A 14,713-nucleotide genomic window follows, 5' to 3' on the forward strand; every position below is an offset into this window, starting at 1 on the left:
CCCCCCTACAGCCCATGTGGCCCCCCGGGACAGGTGGACCCACCCGGTGGACCCCCGGGACCCTTCCGGTGGTCCCGGTACAATACCGATAACCCCGAAACTTGTCCCGATGCCCGAAACAGGACTTCCCATATATAAATCTTTACCTCCGGACCATTCCGGAACTCCTCGTGACGTCCGGGATCTCATCCGGGACTCCGAACAACATTCGGGTTACTGCATATACATATCCCTATAACCCTAGCGTAACTGAACCTTAAGTGTGTAGACCCTACGGGTTCGGGAGACATGCAGACATGACCAAGACTCTCTCAGTCAATAACCATCAGTGGGATCTGGATACCCATGATGGCTCCCACATGCTCCTCGATGTTGTCATCGGATGAACCACTATGTCGAGGATTCGATCAAACCCTGTATGCAATTCCCTTTGTCAATCGGTACGTTACTTGCCCGAGACTCGATCGTCGGTATCCCAATACCTTGTTCAGTCTCGTTTCTGGCAAGTCACTTTACTCGTACCATAATGCATGATCCCGTGTCCAACACCTTGGTCACATTGAGCTCAATATGATGATGCATTACCGAGTGGGCCCAGAGATACCTCTCCGTCATACGGAGTGACAAATCCCAGTCTCGATCCGTGTCAACCCAACAGCTACTTTCGGAGATACCTGTAATGCACCTTTATAGTCACCCAGTTACGTTGTGACGTTTGATACACCCAAGGCACTCTTACGGTATCCGGGAGTTACACGATCTCATGGTCGAAGGAAGAGATACTTGACACTTGCAAAGCTCTAGCAAAACGAACTACACGATCTTTTATGCTATGCTTAGGATTGGGTCTTGTCCATCACATCATTCTCCTAATGATGTGATCCCGTTATCAACGACATCCAATGTCCATAGTCAGGAAACCATGACTATCTGTTGATCACAACGAGCTGGTCAACTAGAGGCTTACCAGGGACATTGTGTGGTCTAAGTATTCACACGTGTATTACGATTTCCGGATAATACAGTTATAGCATGAATAAAAGACAATTATCATGAACAATGAAATATAATAATACTTTTATTATTGCCTCTAGGGAATATTTCCAACAGTCTCCCACTTGCACTAGAGTCACTAATCTAGTTACATTGTGATGAATCGAACACCCATAGAGTTCTGGTGTTGATCATGTTTTGCACGCGAGAGAGGTTTAGTCAGCGGATCTGCGACATTCAGATCCGTGTGCACTTTGCAAATCTCTATGTCTCCATCTTGAACATTTTCACGGATGGAGTTGAAACGACGCTTGATGTGCCTGGTCTTCTTGTGAAACCTGGGCTCCTTTGCGAGGGCAATAGCTCCAGTGTTGTCACAGAAGAGTTTGATCGGCCCCGACGCATTGGGTATGACTCCTAGGTCGGTGATGAACTCCTTCACCCAAATCGCTTCATGTGCTGCCTCCGAGGCTGCCATGTACTCCGCTTCACACGTAGATCCCGCCACGACGCTCTGCTTGCAGCTGCACCAGCTTACTGCTCCACCATTCAACATATACACGTATCCGGTTTGTGACTTAGAGTCATCCAGATCTGAGTCGAAGCTAGCGTCGACATAACCCTTTACGACGAGCTCTTCGTCTCCTCCATAAACGAGAAACATGTCCTTTGTCCTTTTCAGGTACTTCAGGATATTCTTGACCGCTGTCCAGTGTTCCTTGCTGGGATTACTTTGGTATCTTGCTACCAAACTTACGGCAAGGTTTACATCGGGTCTGGTACACAGCATGGCATACATAATAGATCCTATGGCTGAAGCATAGGGGATGACACTCATCTCTTCTTTATCTTTTGCCGTGGTCGGTGACTGAGCTGAGCTCAGTCTCATACCTTGTAACATAGGCAAGAACCCCTTCTTGGACTAATCCATTCTGAATCTCTTCAAAATCTTATCAAGGTATGTGCTTTGTGAAAGACCTATGAGGCGTCTCGATCTATCTCTATAGATCTTGATGCCTAATATATAAGCAGCTTCTCCAAGGTCCTTCATTGAAAAACACTTATTCAAGTAGGCCTTAATGCTGTCCAGAAATTATATATTATTTCCCATCAAGAGTATGTCATCTACATATAATATGAGAAATGCTACAGAGCTCCCACTCACTTTCTTGTAAACGCAGGCTTCTCCATAAGTCTGCATAAACCCAAACGCTTTGATCATCTCATCAAAGTGAATGTTCCAACTCCGAGATGCTTGCACCAGTCCATAAATGGATCGCTGGACCTTGCATACTTTGTTAGCGTTCCGAGGATCGACAAAACCTTCCGGCTGCATCATATACAGTTCTTCCTTAAGATGCCCGTTAAGGAATGTTGTTTTGACGTCCATCTGCCATATCTCATAATCATAGTATGCGGCAATTGCTAACATGATTCGGACGGACTTTAGCTTCGCTACGGGAGAGAATGTCTCGTCGTAGTCAATCCCTTGAACCTGTCGATAACCCTTAGCGACAAGTCGAGCTTTATAGATGGTAACATTACCATCCGCGTCCGTCTTCTTCTTAAAGATCCATTTGTTTTCTATCGCTCGCCGATCATCGGGCAAGTCTGTCAAAGTCCATACTTTGTTTTCATACATGGATTCTATCTCGGATTTCATGGCTTCAAGCCATTTGTTGGAATCCGGGCCCGCCATTGCTTCTTCATAGTTCGAAGGTTCATTGTTGTCTAACAACATGATTTCCAGGACAGGGTTGCCGTACCACTCTGGTGTGGAACGTGTCCTTGTGGACCTACGAAGTTCAGCAGTAACTTGATCCGAAGTACCTTGATCATTATCATGGTTTTCCTCTTCAGTTGGTGTGGGCATCACAGGAACGGTTTCCTGTGCTGCGTCACTATCCCGCTCAAGAGGTAGTACTTCATCGAGTTCTACTTTCCTCCCACTTACTTCTTTCGAGAGAAACTCTTTTTCCAGAAAGCATCCGTTCTTGGCAACAAAGATCTTGCCTTCGGATCTTAAGTAGAAGGTATACCCTACAGTTTCCTTAGGGTATCCTATGAATACGCATTTTTCCGACTTGGGTTCGAGCTTTTCAGGTTGAAGTTTCTTGACATAAGCTTCGCATCCCCAAACTTTTAGAAACGACAGCTTAGGTTTCTTTCCAAACCATAATTCATACGGTGTCATCTCAACGGATTTAGACAGTGCCCTATTTAAAGTGAATGTAGCTGTCTCTAGAGCGTATCCCCAAAATGATAGCGGTATCCTCACACTCTAAAGCTATCTTCCAGCTTCCATGTACTATGATAGTGCCTTTATAACCCGACATCTTGAGCTGTAGATAAACATAACACGGCCGTACTATGAATTTTGCATAAGTCGGTCGTCCAAACAAGGAGTGATACGGGCTCTTGATTTTGACCACCTCAAAGGTTAATTTCTCAGCCCTGGAATCATGCTCATCTCCAAAAGCTACCTCCAGATCAATCTTACCCACTGGATATGCCGACTTACTAGGCACCACACCATGAAAAATAGTGTTGGACGTCTTAAGACTTTTGTCAGTCAACCCCATGCGACGGAATTGTCTCATAATAGAGGATGTTGATGCTACTGCCTCCGTCCATGAGTACTTTAGTGAATTTATACCCACCAACCTAAGGCGCCACCACCAAAGCTAAATGACCCGGATTGTCAACCCGGGGAGGGTGATCCTCCCTACTCCACAGAATAGGCTGCTCAGACCATCTCAGATAATGAGGTACCGCCGGCTCAACAGCGTTGACCACTCTCTTATGAAGTTTCGGGTCCCTTTTGCATAAACTGGTGGTGAATACGTGATACTGCCCACTGTTCAGCTGCTTTGGGTTACTCTGATACCCGGATTGCTGTTGCTGCTGACTACCTTGGCCAGATTGCTGATTATAGCCGCCTTGATTGCCTTGAGGGCCCTGGCCATGAAAGCCGCCACCGCCTGAATTGTCGCTCGGGCCATGAAAGCCGCCAACACCTGAGCCGCTGCCAGGTCCATGATTAGCGTCAAACATGTTAGAATTTTTGAAAGCCTTCATGATCGTACAGTCTTTCCATAGATGGGTGGCCGGCTTCTCCCGGGTGACGTGTCTTGGACAGGGTTGATTTAGCAACTGCTCGAGGGTGGGACCTGACCCGCCTGACCGAGGAGGTGGCCTCCCTTTACGGCGTTGATTGTTGCCCTGTGCGTTGGTGTTAGCCACAAACTCCAGACTACCGTCACCCTTACCATTATTATTACCTCCTTGATTTGTCGGGTTATGCTGGTGACCTTTGCCGTTGTCGTTCTTCTTTCCCTTCCATGTCTTCTCTTCGTCAGACGCGGGGTCCTTGGTACTATCAGAGTCGGCATATTTGACCAGAGCCGCCATCAGCTGGCTCATGTCATTGCAATCACGCTTGAGCCGCCCCAGCTTCTGTTTCAGAGGTTCAAAACGGCAATTTTTCTCCAACATTAAGACCGGGGAGTCGGCATCCATCTTATCAGATGAATGTATTATTTCCTTCACCCGGCGCACCCAATGGGTCGTGGATTCACCTTCCTCTTGCTTGCAATTAGTCAAGTCCACAATCGACATGGGTTGCTTGCATGTATCTTTGAAGTTCTGAATAAACCGGGATTTTAACTCTGCCCATGAGCCGATGGAATTGGGTGGCAACCCCGTCAACCAAGTGCGAGCTGTTCCATCCAACATCATGGTGAAGTACTTGGCCATTGTTGCGTCACTGACCTCCAATAACTCCATGGCCATCTCGTAACTTTCAATCCATGTCCTGGGTTGTAAGTCAGCTGTGTCATTAGGCACCTTACGAGGCCCCTTAAAATCCTTTGGCAAACGCTCATTACGCAGAGCCGACACCAAGCAAGGGACACCTCCAGTCCTCGTGGTCACACCTGCTTCAACAGAGGTCGTTGGATAAACCGGAAAAGCTTGGTGAGCCGCCTGCTCAGCTTCTTGTTGAACCTCCCGCTCAGCCTCTTGGCGGATCCTATCCTGGTCAACCAAGTTAAGAGCTCCATCACGCGCCGGGTCATGCCTGCGCGGCTGGTTTCGGCGTTGGGCGTTGCTTGACACGGCCACTGAATCCATATGCCTGCTATAACTTGGGCTCTGGCTTGGGCGAGGGGTTGAATGAATCATGTCTCGACTGTAAGAGTATGACTCCTGCTGCGCAAGAGCCGTCTGAAGAAGTTCTCGGACCCTTCACGTTTCAATCGCCGTCGGAGAGTCGCCTTCCATCGGCAGAGCCGCCAAACGTGCCGATGCAGCGATCAGATTCTCCAAAGGGTTAGAAAAATTACACGGTGGTGTTGGTGTATAATGAGGTGGAGCAGTATTCACATGAGGGGGTTCCATAGCCTGCGGTTGAACTGGTGCCCCGGTCCCGGGTGTTGCAATCCGGTTTGCCTCCGGCGGATTCCTGGGACAGGCCCCGGGTGTGTGGAAGAGATTTCTAGGATCGTAAGTCAGGGACAAACGTGACTGAGTCTTCTGGTGCCTTCTGCTCATGACCTCGTTTGATGCATTCAGATTCATTGAGAGCTGGAAAGCCTCTGATTGAAGCTGCTGAGCCCGAGCGTCCAAAGCCGCCGCTCTGCAGCCATCCGGACGTCCTCCGCCGCCAACTTTTCCTTGGCTTGAGCTACCTCCCCATGTAACCGTGCCACCTCGGCATCATGCTGAGCCTTATCCGCCGGTTCGACCAGGCGGTCAACAGGGTGGTCATCCTATCCATGAGATCAACACCTGAGCCAGTGGTCGCGCGGGGTCTCCTGACCCGGCAGCTGCCGACCCGGTGGTTATCGCTGCCGCACCCGTAGAGTTTTGAGCGGGCTGCGTACCAGTCATGAAGACCCCCGCTCTGTTCGGCGGCTCAAAGGGGTCCGGAATACTGCTGCCATCGGAACAGCCCCCAAGCCCGCCATCTTGTAGTTGATACAATGAATCCGTCTCACCTGTGGACGACTCGCTGTCAGAGTGGACGACCGTCTCACCGCCATCCACGGATCCTTCAGAAAGCTCCCCTCCATGGATGCAACCCACGAAGGCACGCCTCACGGCAGGCTGAGTCCGGGCGGGTCTCACGCACTGAGCCGTCTCGATGAGGTTGGTGCAGATGTCCGACTCAGGGCCCGGCTCGCCGATCCGGCCTATGAAGACGTGAATTCTGCCGAAGGGGACCCGTTACCCGTACTCAATTGAGCCGGCGTCGGGGCCCCAACCTGTGTCATCGATGTAGAGCTTGCCGCGACGACTCTTGGTCATCCGGCCCACAGCGTATCCCATGAGTCCTTCGAAGCTGCCCTTCAAGAACTCAAATCCACCGTGCGCTGGCCCCACGGTGGGCACCAACCGTCGTGGAATTGTCACGGCAGATGTCCTAGCGAAAGGACTTAGTCGTGGAGACATCGCAACTAGGAAGCTTAAAGGGGTTAATCGGGACAAAGGACATGAGAGGTTTATACTGGTTCGGCCCCTTGCGGTGAAGGTAAAGCCTAATCCAGTTGATGTGGTATTGCTAGGTTTCGATGACCAAGGAGCGAAATACGCTAGCTTGGCTCTTGATTTGTTGTTTCTTACCCTAAGCCGCCGCCGGGTCATCCGCTTATATACACGGGTTGACGCCCTGTGGCCTACAGAGTCCCGGCCGGCTCATACAACATGTCCGGCTCGGTGACATCTCTTACATGCCTTACTTTACAAGTCTTATTTTACATGGCGGTTTATACTTACGGGCCTTAAGCCGCCGCTGGGCTTGGGCCTATTATAAGCCTAATCGTAAACCGTCATCTTGTATACTCTTGGGCTTTATTCTTTTGAACCGCCATTATAGTTAACCCGGCCCCTCCTGGGCGGGTCATTCCTGGTAGTCATATCCTCAACACCCTCCTCCCCCTCCCTTTGGATGTTACTCTCCAGCGGCCCAATGTTGTTGTTGTGTGTCATCGCCGGTCTAGGTGTAGGACTGTTGTGTGGCCGTCTGGGTGTAGGACTGCTGCTGTTGGTAGTTACCGGACTGGGTGGGATCCGAGTCTTCCACCTGCCCGTCCTCATAGCCCCCTCCTCCTCTCTCGCCTCTGTCGTGGATGATATCGAGCATCTCCCTTTCCTCATCGTACGCCGGCTCCCCACTCTCGGCATTGCAGCAAACAACGTGCGGGCACCCATCTGCTCCCCTCCCGCCGTCCTCGGCCAGCGAGCTGTGGCGAATAATACTCGAAGAAGAGTGGTGCCACATTAACATTGATGATGTAAGGAACCGTACAGGCGGGGTTGCGAGCTGCTTGGTGGCGTAGTAGTACGGAGGCTTGTAAGGCTCCGGCCATGGCGCTGTCTATACTGTGGGCGCACATGTCTGGCAGCCTCCGCCACGGCCTCGCCGACCGCCTCGTCCGCCACGCCCATCGCCACCACCGGGCCCACCAGGGGCCAGCCACTTCTTCAGCTTCTCCCCATTTGCGGCCTTCGCTTTGATGCGGCGATTTTGCCGCGTCTCAGAGATGATCTTCCATGTGTTGGCGGCGGAGGGAAGGAGAGGGTGGGAGAAAAGAGCAGAAATTGGGCGAAGAGCGGCGGGGAGTGGAAGAAGAGAGTGGGGGATTTTGGCGCGGAAACAGTGCGGGGTGCTACAAAAGCGCGGGCTCCGCCTTCCTTTTGGGTAGGCCAGGGGGCGGAGAGCGAGGTTTCGCGTGTCCGGACTCCCGCAAACCTTCCCCGTGTTTGTCTCCGGTTTGCGGAAGAAATCGCATTCGAACCGTCCAGCGGACTGATACAGGACCGCGTTGGATGGCTTTCACGGTTCAGACTTCCGGACAGTTGCGGGAGGTTTGCGAGTCGGCGTTGGAGATGCCCTTAGTGAGAGCAATATGGGCTAGGCCACAGATGTCATGCTGAAAGTATAATAAGGCGAAGAAATTTCTGGCGTGAGACAGTGAAAGTAGGTCTTGACTCTTGAATGTCACACTGTGCTAGCAAAAGGCTTATGGGTGTCACAAAAGTGCAAACCAAGCTGAAAATAACCAAATCATGTTATAACAGAGGGCTTATACATCTGATCGGGTCACTTGATTGACTAATGTCACACTGTGCTAGCAAAAGGCCTCTGGGAGTCACAAAAGTGCAAACCAAGGTGAAAATAACCAAATCATGTTACACAAAAGTGCAAACCAAGGTGAAAATAACCAAATCATGTTACAACAGAGGGCTTATACATCTGATCGGGTCACTTGATTGCTACATATTCCCTGGGGGCATCATACTAAGTCTATTAATTTATTTTCCATACAAGCACTCAGATATAACATACACCACCGTTCCTTCATATGCAAGTACACGTTAATAAATCAGAATTATATTAAACAACACAAACATCCTAGGTCATCATCGCCCCCCTGAGAGACCAGAGAATGTGCCGATGCTCGTCGTTAGGTCGGGAAATCCTCTGATTTGCATCATATTGACGTTGTTGATATGTGTGGGTGCCATCTCCGGCAGTGCGGTCTCTCCGTCGAGGTACTCCATGACTTGCTTCATGCTAGGCCTCGCACTGGGCAACGGATGCAAGCACAAAAGCCCTAGCTTCAACACCATGTTGGCCTTGTCCTTGTCATAGTTACCATGAAGCCTTGTGTCCACAGTTTGCAAGAGGGTTCCATTGTGACAATGCTCGCGTACCCAATCCACCAGCATGATGTGTTCGTCTTTGGAGTCTTGCTTAATGGGTCTCTGTCCACATGCTACCTCAAGAAGGAATGTGCCGAAGGCAAAAACATCTGTAAGAGGAGAAGCCTTGCCCGAGCGTAGCAACTCTGGGGCTAGGTAACCCATGGTGCCAACCACATGTGTGGTTTGTAGGTCGGTACCATGATCATATAACCTTGCCAGGCCAAAATCACCGAGCCGTCCATTCATTTCACCATCAAGGAGCACATTGCTTGCTTTTATGTCTCTATGTATGACAACCTTTTCCCATTTCTCGTGTAGATACCACAAGCCACATGCTATCCCATTGATGATCCCAAACCTCTGGGTCCAGTCAAGTGTCGGATTGTCCTCTCCACAATGCAGGTACTTATCAAGACTGCCATTCGGCATGTACTCATACACCAGAATGAGCTCATGTTCACGCCGGCAATAACCAAGCAACTGCACTAGGTAGCGGTGTCGAAGGCGACCAATACTTACGACCTCGGCGATGAACTCCTTCATCCCCTGCCTTGACTCATGGGACACTTTCTTCACGGCTACCTCCAAGTTGGATACCGGGAGTACTCCTTTGTATACTTTCCCAAAGCCTCCTTCGCCTAGGAGGTTCTTGTTCTTGAATCCTTCCGTCGCATGGTACAGGTCCTTGTACGAGAAGCGATGTGGCCCGAACTCCACCTCCCAATCCTCCCGTAGCTCGGCATACCTCCGATGCCTTCGTACGAGAAGGGTGATGGCGGTTCCCACGGCCGCGATGAACACTGCGGTGGCAATCGGAAGGACGATCTGCAAGACTTTAGATCGAACCTCCTGACGACCACGGAACAACTTGGGCAAATTTGTGATGTTGATTGCCGGGGCAGGGCCATCCAGGCCAAAGCTCCAACCAAGCACGGAGTAGAGCGTGCTGAGTGAGCCGGATGCACCCGAGAAGCCAACAAAAGATGGGTCCTCGAGCACATCGGAGAGGTTGGTGGTGGCTGTAAACAATGGCCTGCGAGGTTTGGCAGCGCCGAGGGGAGCCAAGGTCGACACGACCTGTGTGATCTGTGCATCATAATCGACCCACAGTTGCATCGGATCTCCACTATTCAGAGATAAGTTTGTGAAGCTACCAGTCTTGTGATCATAGAAACCAGCCGTGTGGGCTTCAACGGAGATTAGCCCGTTGACGTCGATGCCGACATGGTTGCTGTCTATGTCCTTGAACTCCCCGTTGCCAAAGGTGTCGAGCTCGGCCACGAAGATGCGGTTGTCGGGGCGGCCGTTGGTCGAGGCGTTGAAGAGGCCTAGGAAACTGCCTGGCATGGCGCCGGAGAAGTTCCTGCCGGGGGCGACGAAGAAGGCCATGCCGCCGCTGCTCTCCTTGTCGAACTCGGACTGGACGGCAAACACGAAGGAGAGCGAGAAGGATCGCACCGTGCCGCCGGCGCCGTGACGGAAGCGCAAGGGAGCCCGGTGGAACGCGTAGCCTATGATGTCGGAGCTGTTGGTCAGCTGGAGGAGTCCGCCGGGTTGGACCATGGCGGAGCCGTCGAGGGTGATATCTGCTCCCCGGAAGCCGGAGTAGACGAACGACTGCGCCTGCGCAGTGCAGAGAGCTACATGGTCGGGGCCAAGGGAGAGGATCATGAGGCACAAAGAGTACGCAAGGATGGATCTATGCAGCTTGGTGGCCATGTCTACAGCTAGGCTGCAAATAGGTACGTGGTGGGGAAGTGAGAAAAGTTGTTTGCAGTATTCGGCTACTACACACGTACAAGTACCAACACAGTTTATATTATTGGAGGGTTAACTTGCCAAAGTCAAGTGTATGATGCGACCATGGGACATAATATGCTATCTGAATGCGTGGCCTGATAATGACAAGCATGAGATAATAAATTTTCTTGACATTTTTACCTTTTTGTTGAATGGAGACCGCAATAAGTTAACATGCGATGCGACTACGGAATTTGTCAGCGCGGCCTCTAGTTCTGAACAAAATGACGCATGGCAGCAAGCCTTTTCAATGGCACGGTACAAGAGAACAGATCAGCCACATACTCTACAAATTAGAAAAACCGTCTAACCGAATAAAATCTTGTTTGGTTGTTCCAACTAATCCATAGATATAAAAAACGTGGTTCTCAGAAACCCAGAATTTCAAGTTTATGGAAAAACAAGAATTAGTAGTTTTCCTATAAACCCGTTTTGTAAATACTGGATCCTAACGGACTCAGGCCATCCCGTTCTTTTCTGGCAGCCTGCTCCTTCCTCATCTCACGGGATCTCACTGGAGAGATACATATCCAAACAAGAAACAAGAGAAGCCAGCGTTAACTTCTCTTACTCCAAACGTGATTGCTCATAAACTGATTAGTCAAAAACAAACTAGTAAAACTGATTTTACATAAAATCGGCTAAAAACCTATTTTCTATAAACTCATGGCTAATCATCGCTATCCAAACAACCACTTAAGGTGTTTGCAAGCAATCACTCACTCCTCACGACAAGTGCTACTACATTTAACTGCGGAAAACAAGTACTAGGACTATCGGGCCTTTCATCCCGTCTTTATCCGTAGAACTTTCTCGACCAATCCGGTCTCGCACCGCAAAACTTCACCCAACCAAAATATACACTGTTGTTCTTAATTTCTATCACCAGTACGTCCGATCCATCCAATCCAAGTGGCATGAAGAACAAGTGTCCTACTTTTGAAAAGACTGTAGTCTTTATTATTTTCTGTTTGCTAACAGTAATCTTGAGGCTCGGCTGCTCCTTTGGTTTGACCCATACAAGGGGGTGCTGTTACAAGTCAACCTCTGATCTCCCTTGCCTTCTAGTACTCCCTCCGTCCGAAAATACTTGTCGGAGAAATAGATAAAAATGGATGTATGTAGAATTAAAATACATCTAGATACATCCATTTCTCCGACAAGTATTTCCGGACGGAGGGAGTATATTCTATGGCCCTATTGGCTATTTTAGAGTTGGAGAGGGAGAGTCCCATGCAGTACCACAGTTCTTTGAAATGTGTGAAAGCAGTGATTTGAAATAAGTGAAATCAGTTTTTTAAAATGAGCAGAATCACTATTTGAATTGAATAAAATAACTATTTTTAAATGAGTGAAATCATTTTTTTTAAATGAGTGATATCATTATTTTGAATTGTGTGAAATCAATATTTTTTGAAATGAGTGACATAGTGAGTGAAATTATTTTTTCAAATGAGTCAAATCTATTTTCAAATGAGTAAATAAGCGAGTGAAATCAGTTTTTCAGAATGAGCTAAATCAGCTTTTATGAAATGGGTGAAATTAGTTTTTGAATTGAGTGAAATTAGTTTACGAAATGAGTGAAACTAGTTTTTTGAAATGACAGAAATCATTTTATATGAAGCAGATTTAAGTGCGGAATATGTGGAACTTGTTATTTCAAAAACGTGAAACTGGTTATCTAAAAATGTAAAACTAATTCTTTCAAATCCGTTTTTAAAATTACTGAAATTATATTGTTTTAGTGAAATCAGACTTTTGAAATATGATATTTGTGAATCTGCCCATTTCTATGCCTCGAACTGGTATTCTTGAAATATATTTCCACAATATCGTATTTCAATTTCATGTATAAATCAGGAATATTAGTTTGCACACTAAAGTATGCATCTTCGCAAATTTCAAATTTCAATTTCAATGAAACACGTAGCTTCATTGTGAAATAAAACTAAAGTTAAAATATGATTGATACTTAAAAAAAGTAAAAATATATCCAAAGCAGTTGTATTTTAAAGATCTTGTGGGCCTTAATAATTCAAATATGTAAAAAAAAACTACTCCCTCCATTCCTTTATCTAAGGTGTATTATTTTCAGCACATTAACCAAGGCACATAATTATGTACTATTTGGGACGAAATTACCCTTGTCTAATTCGTAGATTAGCGGCAAGTAAATCATTTAGGATAGGAAAGGAAGAGATACATGCAATTGGGAGAGAGATAGTTTCCTATTCTTTCTATAGAAGAAGAGATACATGCAATCAGGGGAAAGATACTTTCCTTTTTCTGGAGGGCCAAGATCGGAATTACGAGGAATTAGAACAAATGCACCTTACATTATGAAATTTTATCAAAAAACAAATACACCTTATATAAAGGAATGGAGGCACATAATTATTATTTTGGGAATTTTGGTTAAAAAGTTGTGAGCAATTCAAAATGTCAGAAATGAAAATAAAAGACAAGTCTTTAGTTTGGAGACAAAGTCTAGTGCGTGTGCAACCACCCACCCATGGAAAAGAATTCTATGAGACCAGGTTTGTGATTTGTGAATGTCATGTGTCATCCATCAGGACGGGTCTCACCTGCTAACCGTGAGACCTGGTCTCATATAATTTTTTTCCACCCACCCATCGCTCCACTCTCGTACGCTTCGCCGACAACCATCCTGACAAAGAGTTGTGCATGTCTGGGCGTATTATAGTGTATACTCTAGCAAAATGTTTCGCCTCTTTATACCGCAAATCACCGCACCATGCCTAGTCGGATGGTGGATACATTAATGTCGTTACATACAGGCACTGGTAGAATTATTACTTTCGGCAACAAGCCTGGAGTGTTACAATATATAGAGTGCCTACTAAGCCGAACATGCATACAATACAGGGGCAACACCTCCTTGAAAAAGATATAGAGGTACATAAGAAACAAAAATAGTAGTATATCATACAAATATTCAGAAGTTTACCGGCAAAACCCACATAACAGAAAATAATGTGGTCCAATTGGAGGATGTTGCAGAGAAGCCCCCTGATCTTACGAGAACCAAAAAGGCACCGGCCTAAGCATGGAGTCATCTTCCAGACTTCCACCCGAGACAATGGATGTTGCGCCATGGCTTGCCGTGGAAGAAGGATAAGACATGACGTACGGGTCAAAACCTTCGTTTTGCATTGCAGCGAGCATCTCGAAGTTGGTGTCCACTGGTGATGATGGCTCTGGTGTTGGAGGGTCACCGTCAAGGTACTGCGTCACTTGGCGCATGGTAGGCCTTGCGAGAAGGATCGCACTGTGCCGCCGGCGCCGGGACGGAAACGCAAGGGAGCCCGCGGAACGCGTAGCCTATGATGTCGGAGCTGTTGGTCAGCTGGAGGAGCCCGCCGGGTTGGACCACGGCGGAGCCGCCGAGGGTGATGTCGGCTCCATGGAAGCCGAAGTAAATGAATGACTGCGCCTGCACAGTGCAGAGAGCTACTACTCCCTTCCTTCGGAATTACTTGTCTCGAAAATAGATATATCTAGAAGTAAAATACGTCTAGATACATCCATTTCTACAACAAGTAATTTCAAACGAAGGGAGTACATGATTCGGGCCAAAGGGAGAGGATCACAAGGCACAGGGAGTGCACAAGGAACGTTCTATGCAGCTTGCCGGCCATGTCTACAGCAGTACAGCTAGGCTGCAACTTGGTACGTATAGTGGGGAAGTGAGAAAAGTTTTTCCCAGTATTCGGCTACTACACACGTACAAGTACAAGACAGTTTATATTATTGCCTATTGGAGGGTTAGCTCGCCAAAGTCAAGTGTATGATGGGACGATAATGCGACATACTCCGTATATGCTATCAGAATGCGTGGCCTGATAACGACAAGCATGAGATAATAAAATGTCTTGGCATTTTTACCTTTTGTTGAATGGAGACCGCGCTATAAGTTAACATACGACTACAGAATTTGTCAGCGCAGCCTCTAGTTCAGAACAAAAATGACGCATGGCAGCAAGCTTTTTCAATGGCACGTAGTACTACTAGGAACAGATCAGCCATATATTGTGTCTGATTAAGGTTTTGCAAGCAGTCACTCACTGGTACAGTCAACTGCAGAAAACACTGTAATGCTACATCAACGGAGTTTTACGGGGGTTTCACGAGGTGGTTAACACTTGGCGAGTTATGATTGGTTTAAGGGGGGAGGAAGGGCCCCACCTACCTG

General features: G+C 47.9%; 1 protein-coding gene across 1 annotated transcript in view; it reads right to left on the reverse strand.

Annotated features, from left to right (window-relative positions):
* Positions 1-8,311: 8,311 nt before the first annotated feature.
* LOC123191546 (L-type lectin-domain containing receptor kinase SIT2-like) overlaps positions 8,312-14,713 on the reverse strand; it is a 10,563-nt gene continuing 4,161 nt past the window's right edge. Inside the window, exon 2 of the mRNA XM_044604239.1 lies at positions 8,312-10,399. Coding sequence (XP_044460174.1) covers positions 8,416-10,399 — 1,984 coding nt within the window. The 3' untranslated portion in view covers positions 8,312-8,415. The remainder of the gene's footprint in view (positions 10,400-14,713) is intronic.

The sequence above is a fragment of the Triticum aestivum genome, chromosome 2A (genome assembly GCF_018294505.1).
Source record: "Triticum aestivum cultivar Chinese Spring chromosome 2A, IWGSC CS RefSeq v2.1, whole genome shotgun sequence".
Classification (NCBI taxonomy): Eukaryota; Viridiplantae; Streptophyta; class Magnoliopsida; order Poales; family Poaceae; genus Triticum; species Triticum aestivum.